We start from the raw sequence: 21,730 nt of genomic DNA on the forward strand, positions 1-21,730 counted from the left end.
GTTGATTTAAACTGTGAGGTTTAAATTGACAGTGGGAAAGAAATGAAAATGATTTCCAGAAATTAAACAGTTTTCTTGGTTTGCGTCTACACCTAATTCACCACCATCCACTGTCAGTTTGTCACTCTGCCATGTCCTTTGTCGTTTGCTTATTTCAGAATGCATACCGTTTTTAAAAACAAAATAACTAAAACAATAGACATAAACTTTATCCACAATGTCAACAGGTCGAGCACCGTGTTCCGTACTATACGCGGGACACTTTCTTTTTGAAATCCTCAATCCATACATGCGGGAAAAGCTGCAAGTATGTATCAGCTTAGAATAAGTGTGTGGGATGAATTCAGGATACAGCTCATGTTTTTAGCAGAACAAGGACATCCTTATCAGCTCAAACCCAACCTGACCCTCCTCTGTCTGCTCAAGTGCACCCATAAAATAATGGCCCACTTCACATGTTGTTCATGTCAATCATATTGGCAGCAATACACTTTAAACACGGTATTATTTTAACGTCTTGGTTTCATGTTGAACTTGTAAAATTGCAGAATCTCATAAGAAACTATAAGTGTGCTCTGATCTGCACTGTAGACTTGATTCCATCACCATGTGTACACAAAGCTCCCTTTGTCGCTGGTCAAACACAACCGTTGCATAAGCACATTAGCAAAAGGAGATCACATCCAAGATCTCCATAGTACCGCAGGACTCCACCTGGCTGGCAGGGCAGATGTAGAAAGATTACAGTATCGCCAAGCGAGACGTGACCAGCATTTAAAAGCTGCAGTTGGTAAATTTTTGTCATATTTGCGCAAACTCAAATAAAAGCTCTGTCTCTATATTGATAGAGATATAGTCGTACATGAGACATATAATTTGTGAAAAACTGCTCCTAATGGTGGTTCCGAGATTCGACCGCCCCTGACCAAAACCACCCAATCAGAGCCGAGGAGTCTCTAATGCAGCTCTCAATCACTGCTCGCGAAGCTCATGAACTCCGAAACTGGACAGCGCTGATCAAATATGAATCAAGATTCTGTCGCTGCGTCACCTACTTCTTGCCTCGAAAGGTTTTCTAAGAATATTTTAGCGGCCCGGCCGCCATATTGATAACAGTCGAGCCGTATCCAAGCACCGCCCACCGACCAGGTGCCTATTTGAGGTGAGAAATAGTCAAAGGAAAGTCACTAGGATCACTAAAAGGAGGCAGAGGAACCTGCTTTTTTCACTGATTATATGTCTCATGTACTGCTGCCAGAGAGACAGTTTGAGCAAATGTAAAAAAAAAAAAAAAGGATTTTATTAAAATGACCAACACCGTATATAATGAGAGGAGACAGTAAAGAGATAGAGGCTATAGATTCACTGGTTACTGCATAGAAGCACTAGTATGACAGAAGAGTCTTTGTTTGTAGTTCTGCGGCAGATGTTGATGTAACACTCAACACTTATTACAGATGATTTGATTTTAAGGCTGGTTTGGACCTTGGCCAGTTGGTTTCCAACTCCTATAAATAATATCCCTTGCCCTACAATCAATTGATGGCCCTGTAGATATATTCTGGTTATTTTGAGCTACGAGACCTTTTCAACTCTGCTGCGAGAAATAAACGTTCAACCACACTCTCATCTCATGTCGATAGCTAATAACCGATGTTTCTATCAACATTTGACAGAAACATAAAACTTCGCACAACAGCAAAAAATAAAAACAATCGGCCAATTTATGTCTTGCAGCGATATTGGGATTAAAACGAGAGACGTCTGAAGAGTCAGCTGGCATCAGGCAGCCGATAAGACGATGATCTCATCAAGCCACTGAGACAAATGGCTACATGGAACACACTGTAAAGATCAATGAGATGAGCAAAGTTCATCTGCAAAGAGTGGGTCTTCAAATTCCTCCTGCTGGAGTGAGACAGCCTCGTTTTCTTTCTACACTCTGTACAGCATAGATAAGCTCATCAACACCTGGTGAAGGGATTCAATAATATAAAATCGAGTCAGCAGGTAATGTTTTCTTTATATCACAAGTAACATGTAAAGTAAGGAAATGATGGAATCACACAAGCTGCGTGAAAGCCGTGTGTTGTCATTAGCATTCTGAGGAGTGGGGAGCAAACAAAAGCTAATTCAGCATCAGGGAGGAATTGATTAAGAGATTAAGATTTTTTTCTACACTGATACACTTTTTTTCATTTCAATCATGTTGTGTATAAAATGCCACAAAATACTGAAAAAATGTCCATCACATTATCCCCATGTCCTAGACATCATCAAAGATAAACCGTAAAAAAATAAGAAATTCATCTTCCTAGAGGAGCTGGAACCAGATAAGGTTTGGTTTAAGAACGATAATCAAAATAGTTGCCGATTTTGTGTGGAAGTCCACTAATCAATTAAGCAACCGACTGTTGCAGCTCTCGGCTGTACAAGAGTGATGATTCGATAAAAAAAATCCCATGACAACTAGCTGAATCATGCAGGACAAACACAACCCATGACTTCTGGTTTCTTCAGCGACAGTTTAGTCCTGCAAAGTTACAGTACAGTGCGTTTGCCATAATCAGCATTGTCCTCTCGTCTAAAAGATGCTATATACCTGAGGGCCAAACAAGCTAAGCACTGCTCCTTGGCCTATCAGGTAGGACAAAGTCTAAAACTCCTGACCGACATCAAGCCCTCATCACAATCACCACGGGACAAGGAGCAGCATGGAGCCGACAGCTGATACCCCATCCAACCCCTGATAAGCTTATCTACAATGTCAAACCTGTGCATGACTGCAGATCGATGAACCGGCTAAATCTTAAAATACTGAAGAACACAAGTCTTAAGAAGTTTTTGTGTGGCGGCACGAAACAGGCGAGGCCGAGCACGCTTTCATGGTTCATCTCCCTACTGGTCGCAATCCTGACGTCTCCATAGCTCTACTGTTCTCTTGGTTGAATTTAGCGACGGCACACCAAGACTCTGACAAATGTACCCACCCTGATTGGGAAGTAGTCTCGGAAATATGTCCACACTGTCCAGTTTCTCACCCAAGAGGACCTCCTGCCACCTGAGGAGGACATTACAGATTATTACATCAAATATACAGCCGCAACCAACAATTCATCCGTAATATTAATTTTGACTATTCCATTAAAAGGTAGAGTAGGTAATGTTCTTGCAAAAAAAAGTGTTATATTTGTTTAAATTAAATTTACATCCCACAAAAAAAAAGGCAGAAAAGAAAGAAAAAGAAAAATCGATATCAGTTGCGTATCATCTGAGTTTTCCATGATAATTTTGAGGGAGTGGCTTCGGGAGGGAGGCCTGAAGGGGCGGGCTGTTAGTGTAGCTTGGCAACTTTCTCGCTATAGATTTAGCAACTTCAGGAACTAGTGCGGCTAACTACTTTGTTTGGAAAAGACTTAGCAACACTGGGATGTGTTTTTAAGTGGGATCATCAATAAAAGCTAGCATACTCTTGCATGTTTCTCAACAACTACCAGCCCCGGTTTTAATTTATGAATCAGTTAGTTTACAAGATGTCAGAAAAACAGTAGAGTCCAAAGTAACCTCTTTAAATTCCCTATTTTATCTGACAAAAATAGTTTTCTTTAACTAGCAACAAAGCGCTAATCCTCGCATTGAGAAACTGGAACCAATGAAATGCGCCAAGCTGTACTTTGGCATAGTGCTGTGCTTTAACCTAAATGCTAATGTCTGCATGCTAACATAATAGTGTTTGACAGGCAGATGTTTACCATGTTCACCGTCTTAAATTGCTAATTAGCACAAAATGACAAAGTACAGTTCATTAATGTGCTGTCGCATTAATTTAGCTTTAAACCTTTATCGTACTGTGTAATATTTCTACACCCAAAAATGCATCATGCAGTTAATTTTTCAGTTTATTTCAGATAAACTAGTACTGATCCGAAATCAGCGTTTAATTAAGCTGAAAGTAATTATGCCGTGTGAAATTGACCGGGATCATTATATTATGAGTAAGTCTTTCCTATCTGTGCAAAACAAATAAATACATCGATATAAATTTACTGAATTGTTATTATTAAAAATAAATTGTACTACAGCAACTTGGTGGAAAATGTAAAGAAATTACAGTTCAACTGTACACTTTTTTAATGCAGCAATAAATTGGTCAACTTAAACAAGAATTATTCCAGCATGTAATGTATAGAGTATATAAACATATAATTTGATTGAATAGAGAGGCCCCATTATCACCGATACCAGGTCTAGCTATAACATCGACCCCGATATCGGTGCATCCCTACACGTGGGGGTCCAAATTGGACCTTATGCAACAGTGATGTTTTGATTGACAGCTTTTAATGTCTTGCCTTGTTTCGGGGTGTTCCAGTCAACGATGAGCCAGGCGGTGTAAATGGCAGAAATAAGCCAGCAGTCAGTGCAGAACATGTAGATCAGTAGCACAGTGCAGGCAGCACCTGCAGGAAGAGAGGAGAGACAGTGCAATCAAGCACTTGACCAGAAATAAACGGAAATCATAGGCTAAACTAAAGGCTCAAATATTCGGCCAAGAGCTAAGAGAGCAGTATATGCGTGCAGCTCAGAGATCCGACCTCCTCCTTGTGAGGCTACAAGCTAAATCTTCGAGCTTTCTTTAGGCGAAAAAGGCCCGGTGGCGCCGACAAACGCACTCATTTACCCATGGCCATGAAGCTAATGACCCATTGCAGCACGGAGATGACCTGCAGATGTTTTTCCATCTTGGATCTGCAGGGCCAAAAAGCCACGGACAGGTCCTGCAGGGCAGAGAGGATGCTGCAGCCGGTGCCTGGAGGAAAAAGATGACAAATGATAAAAAGGACAGTTTTATCAAAACTGTCAAATGTCCATGCGGGTGGATTAATAAAGGCTTGGTTGCTGACGCTTAAATGGACGAGGGAGAGAAGCGTTGACAAGTAAAGTAGCACTTTTTTACTCCTGGTTTGACCTTAACAAACCCAAAGGTGGATGTCATCAAAACAACTGAGCAGCCCTACATTTCCACACTTTTCAGCTGCAGCCTCAACTACTCACCAGCTCTTTTCAGTCACCAGCCCATGAAGGCAAAGCCATGCAGCTATGTGAGGAGAGACCGCGAGCATGAAGCGGTGGACACATAAAGAGCCTCCCGAGCAAGCCAAGCTCGAACCGCTGAGAGCCAATTAGAAGAAGATCTCCCCTCCAGGACAACACGGCCGTCTACTTTAATCCCATCTATGCACACTGAAAATAACCCAGCACCGGGCTGCTGCAGGTAATGACTTTAAACTATGATGCTATGACGGCTTAAAGGCTGTCGCTGCTTGAATCAGTGCCAGGAGAGGGACAGACACTCGGTCGGAATGCAGCCAGTGACCGGTTCACGGCTGAATGGGCCCACTTACAGTATGTGCTCTCTGAGTCCGGCTGGGAGCCAGATCGAACTGGTCAGCATACAGAGAGGTACACACTATCAGATAAAGCAAGGTGGACAATGTGCTCATGGGTGGTTTACTGAATGAGCCAGGCACAGGCCCAGGGGGCCAAAGTGTTAGGGCGCCCCCCCTGAACTTTGCTTGGAAAATATCACTCGAAGAGACACATACTGACCAGAAAGAGACTCAAAATTACCGTAAAGAGACACAAAATTACCAAAAGAAAGAGATCAAATGACCACAAAGATGCATACAACTGCAAAGAGACGCAAAAAGACTACAAACTAACATGAAACAACTACAAAGAGACGTAAAACGACTACAAAGAGACGCAAAACAAATGTAAAAAGGGGCAAAACAACTATAAAGAGATGTAAAATGACTACAAAGAAACATAAAACAACTATAAAGAGACGCAAAACAAATGTGAAAAGGGGCAAAGCAACTACAAAGAGACGTAAAATGACTATGAAAAAACATAAAACAAAGAGACACAAAAATTTGGACATTGATTTTGGTTGCTGTAATTGTGTCAACTTTCCCATAATGGCTGTGAAGACATCCATTCCTAAAGTGACGAAATCCTCCAGTTTTTGTGTCGCTTTGTCAGAACGGCCGTCCCAGTTAAAACCTCACTCATGTTCACTGAAGAAATAATTTGGACATTCACATTTAAAACTTCATTAAGACTAAAATTCTAAATATTTCAGCTGCAGAAAAATGGGTCCCTCATAAGGCTTGTTGTTTGTTAGGAAGCAGTGGCATTAAAAGAAACACTGTGACGATGACATTCAGTAGTAAATCTAGGCCTTTTTTACTCTCCTTTAGTATCACCGGGTACATGCAGTGTCTTTGTAGCACATGTAAAATGATTTGCTGATAATGTATCACTTTTTTATTTTTCAAAAACTTAAAAAAAAAATATGATACATTTTCAATTTTAAAATACTTTCATTATTATTATTATTATTATTATTATTATTATTATTATTATTTATTTTAAGTGAAAATACTTTGTGTGTGTGTGTGTGTGTGTGTGTGTGTGTGTGTGTGTGTGTGTGTGTGTGTGTGTGTGTGTGTTCCACGTCGCCCTGATTCTTCCCAAAGACTCCTGATTAGTTTGTCCACCTCTACCTTTGCTCGCCTTGTTGCGCCCCTCGCAGCCAGAAAACCGGCTTACCTTTGAGGACGCCAGAGTACGCAGCCAGAATGGTCTTCATATCTGATCCTTATTAGATGGAGAGAGAGACAGAGAGGCAAAAAAAACAACCTCAAGATGTGTTCTCGCAGTCCGGATGACACAATTCCGACCCTACGGCTCCTCTGACACGGCTGCCTTCAACTGCGGCATGCAGACGCGCCGAGCCGGCATTTAATCAGCGCGGGGAGGGGCGAACGGAGGTGGGCACGAGAGAAAAAAAGTGTATCAATAATGTTGGACAGGGAGTCTGGACGTGATGGCAGCAACACGTAGGGTCTCTCGCTCTCTCGCTCTGTCTGTTTCTGTATTTATTGGGGCAGTCACGTGGGTCAACTGTGAAAAACACCCAGCTTGTATTGACCATTGATCCCCTGTCTTGCCTCCCCTCAGTGTCTCAAGACTGGGTCTTTAAGGGGGTTTGATGAGACACATAGAAGTGTGTTTCATAACTGCCACTGTTACAGTCCCGCTGTGTGATAATGTTCTTCTGAACGTGTTCTGACAGCTTTTTATTTCTGATTTGATGTATTGAACAATAACAATACTGTGTGTGTCCCTCTTTGTACTTTGATATGCTGTGAGAAAATCATGTCATTGTGGGGACATGGTTGTTTTGGATGGACACGTTTCTTTGTCCTTCGTGTCACATGGTTTGTCTGTATGAATCACAACACGTGTGACACTGTTAGCGCTTTCTCTTCAATCTCTAAAGGGAATTATTAATTTAGGGTTCAAATTATGACATCTTATGATGTCTGAACTCTGAAAAGATGGCAGTGTTTGAAGCCCAGAACACAAGCTGCAGCTGCATGTCAATGGGCTTGTGGTTCTTGTTGCACATGTGCATGTGCCAATGCAACAGCTGACTCTCTTCTAAGTGTTGGGATGGCTTTCTGCAAAAAAAAAAACGCATCTCCTTGCATTGCCCTCATCTCACATTGGGGAGGTGTTGCATTTGTCGCAGTGGCAGCGAGCGCGTCGGATCGCACCAGAGTTCTGAGTTCAGAGTCTGGGTTTGCGTTGTGAAAGTCCAAAGAGGCTGCCTCCTGTTCGAGCCTCCAGGTAAGTCCTGCTTCTGACAGGGACTGAGTCTGCCAGCTGGCACCACACAGAAACTGAGGAGAACCAGGAGATCGCCAAGGTGGACAGACAACTGATGTACGGCTGCTGGCTGGAGATGTCTTCAAGAGACTTTGTCAGCGGTGGAAAAAGAGCTCATATCTTTTCCTTATACGTACCAATACCACTGTGTAAAAATACTCAACTACAATGAATTCCTGCATTTAAAATCCTATGAGTGGAAGTACAGAAGTATTATCAGCAAAATATACTTTCAGGATCAAAAGTGATTCGTTGAATATTGGATCATTATTTAAATGAAGCCATCTGAGAAGTTCTCTTTGGTAAAACAACTCATTGACTTAAACGTGACTAAAATATCACGTTATATATAATATAACATCTGAAAAGTAACTGACTACATCTGTCAAATATATATATGGTGGATTAAAAGGTGTACCATTTCCCTCTGAAATGTAATGAAGTAGAATATGAAAAAATAGTACAAGTTCCTCGAAACTGTACTGCAGTACTTGAAGTTAGTTGCTTTCTTTCACTGGTTATGATCATCACCATCATAACCAATATGCCTCAAGTCTTAAATCAAGTCCACATCAGCTGTCAAGTCAAGTTTAAATCTGCAGAAACAGTTACTTTGACTCAAACAGGAGGCCAGAACCAATTTAACCGCCCTCCCTCCCCCGATACATTCCCCATACCGTGTCCTCGCGCCCTATCACTTTATCAAATTCAATATTATACTCTACTGGAAAAAAAAAATCTTTGCACTTTGTATCGAATGAAGTTCATCCCCAAAAAGTTGAACTGATAGCACATATCTGGTGGGACTGGGCCCAAGAATCATAACTGGTTTTGGCTGAAATCAGCCATGCAGTCCTTGACACCAGGCTGCTGTTGAGAAATGTCACCGTCTAACCATTTTGGGCCATTGGTGATATAATCATGCAACTCTACATCGCAGTCTCAGCAACTCATCTCTAATATCCAATAATGCTTTCTTCCTGTTAATTCGTGCTCAAGCGGTTATTTTGCCGAAGTTTGTCATGATGAGTTCAAGTCTAGTTTTAGTTTAGTTTAGTCTAGCCACTTATTAAATGATTTGTTTGTGTTGTGCAACACCTCAATTAATCCAACCTGTTTACACATGTTATTGTAGTGTTCCATATGCTTACAGCATACTGTATCTGAAGAGCAGATACCAAATCATCTATAGATATGATTTTATTACCATGAAAGCTTGTTTTCTGTTTTCTGACTTGAGGGTAGCGGAACTCCATTTATGTTATGTTTTTCCTTTCAGAAAAAGCCAAGATAAGATATGAGCCCAAAGGACTCAGTGAACGCAGGGCGTTGATTCTTTTGTACATTGACCACTGTCTTGAAAAATAGGTCAATAATGTTGTTACCCTGACTAACCAGTCACACTCCACCGAAGAGGAATCACAGACCAAACAATTATCGACTGCAGCGCATATTTGTCCAAACAGCAGATCCCAATGTGAGAGATACATCAATGACCAATGTCTCTAAAACATAAAGCCTGGTGCATTGATTTATATAAATGTTAAGATTGCAGCTCTGCCGGAAGTTAGACGTTAAGATATGATTTACAGGTTGGCCATTGTGTTCCAGTATTGTCCTGACACACGACATTCATATCATCGCTTTTCTAGTGACTGCTTTTTTAATTCTTAAATATAATATTTCCTCAATTCTTTCTGTCTTTGCATCACAGTACTGCAGTAAGTCATTTTCTTACTGCCCCCCCCCCCCCCCCCCCCCCCCCCCCCCCACACACACACACACACACACTCAAACCTTGTCCAGACTGTGTGTTGAAAGGATCGGGACATTGTCCAATCTGTCATTTCATTTTGAAATTTCAGAATGCTGCCATCTCATATAAAAAATGTCTGCTAAAGTTCACAGACAATCTTATCATTTGGGAACCTGATCCAATTGCAGGCACTCAACCTTTAATGTGGAATTTAGAACTAATAAAACTAAATGAGACATGTATTCATGTGCATTGAGCATGATTGATGACCCCACTTTATTTCATGCCCAGCGACACATTTTACATCATGTTTGATAGAAATGGACATCAAAGTCATTGATTTCAATAAATCAACATAATTTATGTCTTCATACAGCTGAAAGGCAGATATTAAAAGAGTAGTTCAACATTTTTGAAAATGTGCTTACTCCTTTTCTTGCAGGGAGTTGAGACCGAAGGTCGATACCTCTCTCTTATCCGTATGGTAAATTTGAAGTGACTGCCAGCATCCAATTAGCTTAGCACAAAGACTGGGAAGGGTATAGCTTTGGAAGTGCTGGTAGGCAAATTGTGTTACCTTTGGACAGAGCCGGGCTAGCTGTTTTCCCCTTTAAGCCTACAGTCTTTGTGCTAAGCTAACCGGCTGCTGAATGTTGCTTCATATCTTCCATACAGACTTATCTGTAGGTTACATATGAAGCCAGAGGCAGGAGATGGTTAGCTTAGCTTACCTTAAAAACTTGGAAATAGCTAGCCTGGTTCTGTCCAAACAGAAATCTGCCTACCAGTAGCTCTAAAGTTCACAAATGAAGTTACGCATTGTTTTGAATTGCACTGAAGAGTAAAAACAACAATAAAATGTGGTTTTACGGTGGGTTATGTGCCAGACTATTTCTTGACCTGAAGTTCCAGAATCTCTGCCAGGCTAGCTGCTTTCAGTGCTAAGCTAAGCTAACAGCCACTTAGTTCATGTGTCAACTAAAGATATGATTGAGCAACTTTTTCAAGCAGCATTTTACTCCAGCAACTAGTTTTAACAACTTGTTTGGTGGTTCCCAACCTAGGGGTCACGCCCCCTCCAAAGAGTCACGTGATAAATCTGAGGGGTCAAGAGATGATTAATGGGAGAGGAACTAAGAAAAAAATAACTTCTGCAACATGTATTTTGATACATTTTTGGGCTTCTCTCTCATCTTTGTGGGGTGTTTTATGGAATTCTGAATAATTTGACCACTTGTGGCCTCAAACAGTTATGGAAATTAAACCAGGAGAGACGTTTAGAGGGGATGGAACTAACGACTCATAGACATGAGAAATGTGATAAGGAACTGTTATGTAATGTAAGGGGTCACAACCTGAAGCTTTAAAATAGCAGAATATGGAAATACTCAAGTTAAGTACGAGAAAGTCAAATTGTACTTAAGCACAGTATTTGAACACTGAAATGTGGAACTATTCCTTGAATGTTTCAAGGGCACATTTTAGACACAAAAGAGAGAAAATTTAGTTGAGTGCTGTATAAAAGATTTTTTTATTTTTTTTATCTGTTTGTTGCAGATAACAAACCCTGAAATCATTGGTGTTTTCATTGGTGTGACAATGTCTCCATATGATGTTGCAACCCAAATGCAACCTCTGACTCTGTTTGAGACAGTGTCAGGTCTTGCACAAAGGCCCAAACCCCAGACTGATGCCACCACTGGGAGATGGTGAGGAAACGTGTGTCATCAGTGCTCCCTCTGAACCATTTCCCACACTGGCCTGGCAAGCGACAGCAGTCTGAATGAACAGCGAGGTCTCAGTTATGGATACATATAAGCATGTCGATTCTGGTTGCTTTTCTCTCATATGGTCATTGAATGCTCCCTTATATAAACCGATATGGCATTGTGTCAGCAGTTTATTTCTCTTTAATTAACAGGCCAGTTTGAAGAGCCAATCAATTCTCCGAGCCTGCACCAGAGTATCACAAATAAATATGCATTTGAATCCACTCCGTCATCAGTCCAGTTTAGACAAAGGTCAGGTGTGCGTCCTTGTCCACTCCATAGTTGCCTTTGTGCTCCTCAAACAGATTGCTGAGCTCGTCCATGTACAGCTGGTGGAGGGCATCGAGATCTTTGGCCGTTGGCTTCTGATTCCTCGCCACCCTAATTGGCCGCCCGACTGCAGGGAGGAGACAAGGTGAAGTACAACACGCACACATCACACACAGACACACACACACACACACACACACACACACACACACACACACACAGTCGGTGTACTTCACAGTTTGCAATATGATCCGTTCGATGCTGTTTACCTAAAACACAAGTTCAATCTGACTTAAAAAAACTCTTAGCCAACTCGGTGACATTAGATGCTTCTGCCAAAATCAACTGCAGGTTGGAAAATATACAAGAGTATATCAATAGAACTCAGGTTTTCCCCTGCCAGACAAAGTCTAATGCAATGCATCCTTTATTTGAAATACTGCAGGTGAGGTTGCACCCGGATAGATGTGCGCAGCCCACTCACCTACTGTACTGATGGGTTTTCTGTAGGGCATGAGACCAAAGGAGTACTGGAAAATGCCACGTGCGTGGAAGAGAGGCAGGGCGATACCCATTAATCCTTGTAGCCGCTCCTGTGTCCACCGAAGCCAGGTTCCTCTTTGGTTTCCCACTTGATCAAACACTTCGTTTTCTCCAAAGGAGAAGACTGGCACCAGATGAGCACTGCAAAAAAAAGAAAGAAAAAAGATTTTAATGAAAAAGTTGTTTTATTGATTAACTAACCGTGTCCCATGTTTGAAATGTTTTACTGATGTTCCTCATTATAAACTCATAACAGACTGCGTGCTTTTCCAGGAAATTCCACATGAGGGGCTTGAATAAGCCTCTGTTTCAAGATGCCACGCTCAAGCTGCAAGAAACCTCCTTTCACAAGTGATGAGACCTTGGAGAATTAGCTGTATTTAACAGAAAACCTTCCTCATTCCCCCCAAGGCTCTCTGCTCTCACCCGTGCTCCATCGCCATTTTGATGAAGCCTTTCTTCTTAGCCAATAGTACATTGTAGGTCCCAGGGTGGGCATCGAGGGACTCTGGGGCCCCACCGACTGCTATCACCACAGCATTACCGCCACCTCTTTTGCTGAGCGGATATCTGGCGCTCTCTTTGTCCGAAGGAATCAGACCTGCAGTGTTGTAACAGAAAATAAGAAGGAGTCAAAACAAATTAAATATTACCTTGTACAAAATAGAGTATATTAAAAACCTTTACTATATCCGTATACTCAGCTGAATGAGGTATAGTTGTATGTATGTCAGTCTGATCGAGTATGAATGAAAAGTCTCTGGCCTGCACCTGCACACATGATGTAGTCTCTGAAGAAAGGGGTTCTGAACCAAAGGGGCAACATGAGCAGGTAGCTGGTGAGGCCGGGATACAGCTGCCTGAAGCCTGTAGCATGGGTGCAGAAGTTGGTGAAGGCTCCTGCCACCAGCACGCCATGGGGATGGAAGCCCAGGATGTAGTTGTGCCTGGGATCCAGGTCAGCCGTCTTCACCAACTGGGAAAAGAAAAGCACGCTGTGCGTTGATGTCTGTATCTGAATATCTCTCATAACCGTGTTGAATATTTAAATTGAGATCATCTGATTCTTCCTAAAAGAGCAGACAGTGTTGCATATACAGTGGACCTCAAACCTGTCTGTGAGATTCTGTTTGGAATCTCAATGGACTTCATTTTTTTTTTTAAAGTATCAAAAACAGTGGAGCAGAACCAAAGATATCATCTTTTTTCATCTTTTAAAGGAAAAAGAATGTGTGGAAAAACACACGCCTACAATGCAACACGGCTGCCGGCTGCCGACAGTTTGATCGGGGTTTTGGGTATGTGATGCTAGAAGTGTCGTGCTTGTAGCCTCAAGCAGAGATCTAGCGGTGAGGTTGCAGATTGCAACCAACTGAAACTTCTCCCGTGTGCCAAGCACGTAGGAGAACTACGGCGGTCGACGCAAAAACGCAAATGGTCCTATTGAGAATCAGTGTGTGGATTGGCCATTCTGGACTAGTAACACGGCACACTTCGTGACGAAGTATGTAGGTATTAGAAGGTAATGAAAACACAACGATTCTTATTTTTGGGTGATTCCAGACAAAAAGAGAACATACTTATTAATATAATTATATTAGACCCTCCTATAAATCTGGGGCAGCTTTTCAAATGTATCTAAAAGTAAAAATTAACTCTGCAGGTGTTGACCCTGGAATAGTGCCAAAGGCCATTTGTTTGTGTCTGGCAGGAACCCCAGTGAGATGAATCAATGTTTACACTTAACACAGAGGGTTTTTATGTTCAGCAGGTAAGGCCATTCTAGTGTGTTTCCAATCAATCCTTGGAAATTGAGTAATATTTCTCTGTAGAGTCAAAAGTGATAGTTTCCTGATCATCAGCTGTAAAGGACTACAGATAAGATAAACCACCTGCGGAGCGTTGTGTGCAAGTCTTTTAGATAGTGAGAGGCACTAAAGGTCACAAAAGTTGCTCGTTGTGTGCTGCTGTTTGTTTTTCTGCAGCGAGTGTTGTGCTCACTTCTATGAAAAACAGATCTACTCCCCTCACTATTTGTGTCTGTGTGTGAGATTAGTATCTCAAGGCTCCGCTGTTCTTATGGCAACAAGCACAGCCATTATCAGGGAGCCATGCTCTCTCTCCTCAGAGTCAAAAAGATATCTTCAAAGAAGGGAATGTCTTCTACGACACCCGTGTCTATGATGTATTAAAAATATACTCATAGAGTGATCAAATCTGCTTATAGCACCGTATAATTATAGTCATAAGCACTCATAAGTATCCATAATGCTTCACAACAATGATCATAACACATTATAAAGCATTTCACACTTCATCTTATAAGGTCAAGTATCATAATACTTCATAATTGCTGGCAGACACTTTCTTTTGCAAGTATCATAGTGTATTATAATTCCCGTAGCTGTAATAGATTATAATCTGTTCATAATGCATCATGATGTAATTACAAGTCACTCATTATTTGCTTCAAAAACATCATACAAACAGTATGAACGATTTATATATAACACTTTATAATCCCATTATAATGCATTATAAAAAGGATTATTTATTACATGTATGGGAATTATAAACTACTTTGATTCTTGCAAATTAAATATCATACAGTCATTATGAAGTATTACGATACTTGATACCTATAAGTCAATATCAAATGTTTATATTATTATATTGTTATAAAACATTATGAATATTTACTACTGCTTATATCTAGACTACTTATAAAAAATGTGTATTTATGTTATAAGTATATTATAATGCATCATAGACGTGGGCGTCATAGGAAGTGTTCATACATTTTGAATCTATTACATTTTTTTCTTGCTCTTTTCTTTCTCTCCCTTCCTAGAGGGTAGAATGTAGCAGATCAAAGTAAACAGATTCGTACTGTAGAGCCAAGTCCTGACATTGAACCCTCACAGGGCTGTTGTGCGGCCACTCTGTTTGTACTGTGGGTTCCTGCTGCCGCTGATCAGAGTCAATCATTAGCCGCTAATGAGGAGGACCGCAGGTGTTTACAAAACAAAATAACTGTCCACTGGTGACCAATCACAGAGCTCTCCCACGAGGTCGTCACCACGACAGTCCCCTGCATGGCTGCCGTCTCTCCCAAGGACTTTGAGTTTTAGAGTAAAGTAAAGAATCAGCCATTTATTTTTGGTGTAGATTTGGACAAAATAAGAAAAAGATTAAAAAAAGTGTGTGACATTTTGGGAAAGGGGCTCATTCGCTTTCTTGCAGAGAGGTAGATGGGAGAATTGAAAGCCCTCTCACTTGTGCGCTCTGTTAGTTATGAATTTGGAGTGCATCCTGTCTAAATGTGTGTTGCGTCATTCTGTTGAAAAACATATCAGCTGGTGAGCTTTCAGTCTGAGCTGGTGATGGTGTCATTAGAGACGGTGGGCAGAGATGCACCAATGAAACTAATTAGGCCCTCTGAAGGACACTGCTGCTCTTCACCCGCACATTGACTCCTTGTTTCAGACCTAATGAGGCATACAGTCAGATGACGCTGATGATTCACTTTGAACTGGATACGTGAGATCGGGCCAAACCGGGGAGTTTCATGAGTTCTCGATGTTGGAAATGACTTGACTTGTAATTCTCTTTACAGGGAGATCATTTTAAAAAATAGAAATAGTATTCTTTGTCTGGTGTATACGGACACACACAATCTCTAACAAGAGACTGACACAATAACCAACTCCAATAACTCACCTCGGTTGCCAAAAAGTCCAGAACCTGATTAGTGTCTTTATTTACAGCATTTATAAAGCATGTAAACTAGGACTATTCAATTTGCATGTCATGCCCAACTATCTCTGGTCAAAATGAATTATTTCGACCAGTTTGACTCTGACATGCAGGTGTTCAGGGGTGGACAGAATATCATGAACACCCGTCTGATGCAATTCTAGACAGAAGTTTGAAACAGAAAGCTTATAATTCTGTATTGAAATTGTATCAGAAAGGTATTGCTTCTCCTCTTTTACAGTTTTCAATGTTGCATTCATTTGTCAGCTGTACTATTTTTCTTCCAGTCTACCAGTTCTGCCTGTATATCATTTTTTTTTTTATATTATTTTAATACTAAAGTAAAGACGGTATTATTATGATTCATTTGACTCCATTTATTGTTCTTGTTATTGTAGTATTATCACTTCTGTGCCGGTCTTCTCCTGAATTTTATTATTATATAGTGCCGTGTTTATGGTGCTCACTGATGTAACCGCCTTATCATACCTTGGCGAGTCTCTGTTATTATTATTATTTTTTAGGTATTACTGCTCCTGTCCTTGTTTTTCCCGATAAAGATGTATAAAGCTATTTTTTTAAACGTATATAAATAAAGTACTACAGTGATGATAGGAGCAGTAGTGGCAGTGATAGTTCTTTATTTAAAATAAATTCTGTCTCTTTATCATCCGTATGTTAAAATGGTGTCGTATAATCTCAGAGTTTTATACTGAATTGTATTCTCTGCTGTTAAATTACACTGTTAAATGGCCAGAATCTGATTAGTTCAGATAGTTCAGCTGAACAGGCTGATACAGATCACTGCTTTATCTTTTATGGCTGCAAAGGGTAAATTGTGCAAACAGAGACACGACCCACTTTATGCTCAGAGACACAAACAAGTGTGAATATTTCACGAGGCAGGTTGCTTTTAACATTCTGATCTAATTTTCTTTTTACAAGCAAATCATAGACTTACTTTGTTTGTTTCCAAACAATAAATAAAATGCTGCTGAAGTTGTTGTTGTTGTTGTTGTTGTTGCTCTCTGTTTCATCAGCACAGTCCAAAGTATTAGTCGTGCCTGGGGGCAGGATGTAAAACCATGTAACAAAGTGGATGTTGTCGACGGGTGTTCGGTTCTCTGTGAAGACGACACGCTCTGGTATTGAAATGTACTTTCAATCACATGTATGCACTGCAGGTGTTTGACCACAAGAGGGACACAACAGGCTGCAAGACCAACCCTACAAAGTAAGAATGTTTTGAGAAGACCTACAGCTTTGATAATCAGTTGTGTGTATCTACCCTGGATCCCTGGGTACTGTTGAACCAGTAACCCGTCATTTCATGTTTCATGTGATTTATATGATTTCTTTTCATTTTTGAGGCTGGCGTGGCTGTTTTTCAGTGTGGAGGCCTGTTCACAGTTTACACACGCGATTATCATCCGTTTACAGTCCGAGCAACAGCCTTCTGTATTTTAACTATCAATGCCCCTGGAGTACTTCTGGTTTGCTGCAGAGCAAAATTACTAGAAGGAAACTGATTAAGACTTATTTACTTGCTAAATGTCAGAGCAATGGAGGACGTTATGGTGGATGGATGGGACGAACAAACCCAGGACTTTCACCCAGGAGGCTGCTGTTTGTGTCCAAAACAGAAAGTAGTTTTGTTGCCTGGACATTTCCGAGAAATTGTGTTTTTGTTTCGTAATCCGGGAGAAAAAACGTTGCCCTCAAATTGTTTTTTTTGAGACTGCAGTTTAGTTGTGCGGGAACGTAACTTTGCGGGGCAACTCTAGAAAGTTACTGCACGGCCAAAACACAGTCCGGCTACGTGCTGTAACCCTAACCTTGACCCCCATTAAACCTGTAACAAGTGTAACAGAGCCGGGTAAACTGTTTACACCTGCTTCCAGTCTTAATGCTAAGCTAACTGTGTCCATTGGCTCCTGCACCACATTTGACAAACAGATGGGTATCAATCTACTCGTCTAACTGTTGCCAAGAAAACTGACAGCATTGAAACTATTCTATCAAGTGAGCAGTGACGTTTGTGTTTGTTTTTTAAATGAAAATCATCAGATTGGATGTCACCTGGCTGTGCACCTTGCATGCACCCTAATCTTTATCCTTCCTTAAAGTATTTTAGGACTCAAAAATTAAAAATAAAGATAAAGAAATAAAGAAATTTAAACATAAGTCAAACACATAAAGACAATAATTAAAATCTACTCTTTAGGATTTAAGGAGGGTATGTGTACATAGTATGTGACAGTACATTACTGTAGGGAACACAGCGGTCTCAGGCTTCGGTTTAATTTGCTTCCAAAGACAGAGATAAGGGCTGCTGCTCGCATGTGATCAAAGATAAGATATGATAAGAAATGACAGAGCGAGATGTCCTGATGTCCTGTTCTCTGACCTGCAGAGGTAAAGCATATACAGTATTGATACATTCGCCTTGTACATCATCTGTCTCTAACCTTGATGGGGAAGTAATCCCGCATGTATTTCCAAACTTTGAAGCCACACATCCAGGACACCCTGCGGCCTCCACGTGCAGGGGTGTCGTAGTCGTAGAACCACCAGACGGCGTACAGCACACTGATCAGCCAGAAGCGGGTGAACAGCAGGTAAAAGAACAGGAGGATGCATGTAGGTGCTGAGGAGAGAGGAAAGCAGCGTCATGAGCAGCAGCTCTGAACACATGGTTAACAAGTGTATTACATGTGCACCCTGATTCGGCATGACAAACGCAAAACACACTGTACGAAGTGTTCCTAGATCATGTGTTTAGCAGGGATTAGTCAGTTTATGAATGGCTGACGTCTGCTCTGGATCAATAGCATTCAGGTCTGCTGGAAGATGACGTCACGAGTGGTTCCGGTGGTTACTGATAGCAAAACTGTGCTGCTGGTGGGATGTCAGTACAACAGTACAATTTTATAGTTTAACCGTGTTGTTACGGTTTTCATCATTAGCTCTGGTTTCTCTGGGCGCACGCAGTCACCCAACAACATCACATCCATACCTTTAAATGATCACTCGCATCAGGTGATGGTCTGGATGCCAGTGATCTGCAAGTATGTGTGTTAAAAGATGAATTACCTTTCCCTATATGCAATTAGATTGAAAAACTTGAATTGTTAATTTCAGGTTTTGTTATTTCTATGGCTGTACACAGCTCTTGGCTTATTTGAGGAGTTGTTTTTGAGATGACATTTTTTACATGATTGTATTAAAAATGTTATCCTGTAACATCCATGTATAAACATCCTGTCATTTTTTATCTTGTGTGGCAGTTTGTTATCTGTTTTATGTTGTTTGTAACTCATTGCTGCCTAACTTGGCTCTCGAAAAGGCGATGATGATGATGATGATGATGATGATGATGATGATGATGATGATGATGATGTTGATGATTCCAGTTAAATAACATTTTAAAAAAATATGAAGAAATATATAAAAGTATATTTATTGTCACATTAATCAATATGCTATATGACAAGCTGACCACATAGGACACACCTGGAGTCACCTGATTACCTCGTGCTGAATCACTTTGTCTTGTATGAGAAGAAATAGTATCCACTATTATATGGCTAATAATGTTAAATAACATCCATTTTGAAATGTGACAGGACTGTGGTGGGGGTGTGTCAGGCAGAAATTGTAGATATACAACACCTGGTCTTTCAGAGCTAAACAAATACACTAGGTGTACACATTCATTTGGATGCTGACATGTGAAATAGCAAGTGTTCTGAATAACACACAATGTGACCTGAGGTCAGTTGAGAGGGCAATCTTGTGTGTGCAGGCGTGGACTGCACTCTGTTCAGGTCCTGCTTAGCTCCCTCTTCCGGCTATCCAGCAGTTCATGTCACTCGAGACAACAGTCCTCTACCTCTCACATTCATTTACACTTTACCCAAGAGCAGCTGGACCGACATGTTCGAACAGCAACACAAAGACTGGCTCTAAAGATGTGTACTTCATGAACAGTACTATCCCCTCAGCTTCCAGATGTTTCCGGCGGACGCCTGTGAAGAATTTAAGTTTAGAAAGCATTCCTAGTATGTTTAATAGCACCACTAGTGGTGGATATCTTATGCCAATGTTTATTTATAAGTTTTAAGCCAAAGGTATTATTATATAAAATGTCATAACATGTTTAATTGTAGAAGTGTTAAACCATAAAAGCATAACCATTGAATATATTAAACTAAAAGTATAGTGTTGAGCCGTGAGAGAGAGACAGGGACCTTTGAGATAAGCTTTTCAGATTCGTAAGCAACCATATGGTGATGAGTTTGAAGAGGCCGGCTTCAGGAATGTGAGGTGTGAACAGTGGGGGAAGGAGACGTATTGATCAAGCAGAGATGTTGATGAATACAGCCCTATGGAACGAGGGGGGTTTGCTCCAGATGAGGAGGGGCGGACCAAGGAGGACAGCCGAGAGTGGACACTGTCCGAAGCCAAGAGGGGACAGTTGGATGTCAGCAAATCACAAAGCTGATAATGGACTTTTAAAGTTTCAGGCGAGGACTTTAAAGTATAAGACATTGTTGCCAAGGATTTCTCTTCAGTTCTCATTGCTGGCCACCTTACAGGTAACCTGAGAGGTGGCCTGTTGGGTGGGGGCGCGTTAACTCTGATTCGCGGAACATATTCTATCGATAGTGTACTTCAGTTTGTAATTGTTTAGCTTCTGTTTGTTATTAAATACTTTTGATTGTAAGCCGGAACCAGCTGATTTGTTGGCCCTGCTCTGCTGACAAAAGATGCAGCAGTAGGAGACACCCTCCCTTTGTCTGCGAGAGAGTTGAGACCCCTTACACACCCATACAAACATGCACACTCACCCAGGCCGAGGAAGGAGTAGACCCACTGCAGCACCGCCGCCGTCTGCAGTCTCTGGCGCACAGGCACTTCCAAGGGGGCAAAATCAATCTTCATGTCTTCCACGGGAAGAAGAGCGACAAACCGAGGTGCTGCAGCCGGTGGCGATGAAGAAGAGCAGGTGAAGTGGGTCCAAAGTCTGCCCGTCTCGCCTCTCCACCATAACCTCCTATTGACAGCCTTATCTTAAAAAGTCAATCCCTATCTAGCTGACTTTTGAACGCGCAGGGAATGAGAATGCTAAAACACAGGAAGGCATTCATACATGAACAGCAAGCAATAAGTCAGTAAAAGAGGGAAATGGCCATTTTATGTTGCTCTTATTCATTTGTTCAACCCCCCTGCACCTGGAGTGGAAGCCAGTCGGTGTTAGCATGTAACTGTGTGATATATTGCTCTATGTATGGCTGTAAAGGCAGCCCCCTCTGGTTGAGCAATCATGTAACTGCATCTCAGCGTGCAGATAGTGATAAAGGCCCTTGTGGTTTTTTAAACGCAAGCCCATAAGGTTTGTGCATAACACACTGGGACTAAAAGGTTATCCAAGGTGTTGAAGAAGTGTAAAACAGGAGATAGTGGAGAGGGCCGCCCATGCCTTGCATCACCAATCAGCACACACTGAGACAGCGCTTTCTGTTTGTCTTCCAATCTATTCCTCTCATTAACTTCTGTTAGACTGACATTTGCCAGGGCCAATATGTTTGACTGCCACTCCATTTAGTTTTGCCCTTAGAATTGTTGATTTATTCAGGGATTATCTTCTTTAATTACCTCATTAACACTTGATCTCTTCAGCCGGTCATTAAAACCGCTCAGAACATCATTAACCGAGCATCGGTAATATCGGTGAGGTGAGGTGCCTGCATAGAGCCCCGAAGGATATATTAGAAATACAAAACCCACCCCAGTAAAAGCCTGTTCACCCCCTGCTGCCGTCTTGCAAGCGATACAGAAGGACTAGAGAGCAGCTTCTTTCCTCAGTGAGACTCCTCAACTCATCACTCTGTGGGGC

At 41.3% G+C, this 21,730-nt stretch overlaps 2 protein-coding genes across 2 annotated transcripts in view; both read right to left on the minus strand.

The window, feature by feature from the left end:
- dgat2 (diacylglycerol O-acyltransferase 2) overlaps positions 1–6,904 on the minus strand; it is a 14,502-nt gene extending 7,598 nt beyond the window's left edge. Inside the window, exons 1-4 of the mRNA XM_068721372.1 lie at positions 6,616–6,904; positions 4,682–4,810; positions 4,353–4,460; positions 2,991–3,061 (exon numbers count right to left, since the gene is read on the minus strand). Of these exons, the coding sequence (XP_068577473.1) occupies positions 2,991–3,061; positions 4,353–4,460; positions 4,682–4,810; positions 6,616–6,655 (348 nt within the window). The 5' untranslated portion in view covers positions 6,656–6,904. The remainder of the gene's footprint in view (positions 1–2,990; positions 3,062–4,352; positions 4,461–4,681; positions 4,811–6,615) is intronic.
- Positions 6,905–11,005: 4,101 nt separating this feature from the next.
- Positions 11,006–21,048, minus strand: mogat2 (monoacylglycerol O-acyltransferase 2). Its single transcript, XM_068721393.1, is given in 7 exon segments — positions 11,006–11,659; positions 12,017–12,216; positions 12,502–12,676; positions 12,847–13,051; positions 18,300–18,478; positions 20,682–20,844; positions 20,846–21,048. Coding segments are annotated over 7 exon segments (1,113 nt in total). The 5' UTR covers positions 20,882–21,048; the 3' UTR covers positions 11,006–11,504.
- Between the last annotated feature and the right edge of the window lie 682 nt (positions 21,049–21,730).

Source organism: Cebidichthys violaceus, unplaced genomic scaffold (assembly GCF_023349555.1).
Source record: "Cebidichthys violaceus isolate CVI_PGR_0920_01 unplaced genomic scaffold, fCebVio1.0.p SCAF_27, whole genome shotgun sequence".
Classification (NCBI taxonomy): domain Eukaryota; kingdom Metazoa; phylum Chordata; class Actinopteri; order Perciformes; family Stichaeidae; genus Cebidichthys; species Cebidichthys violaceus.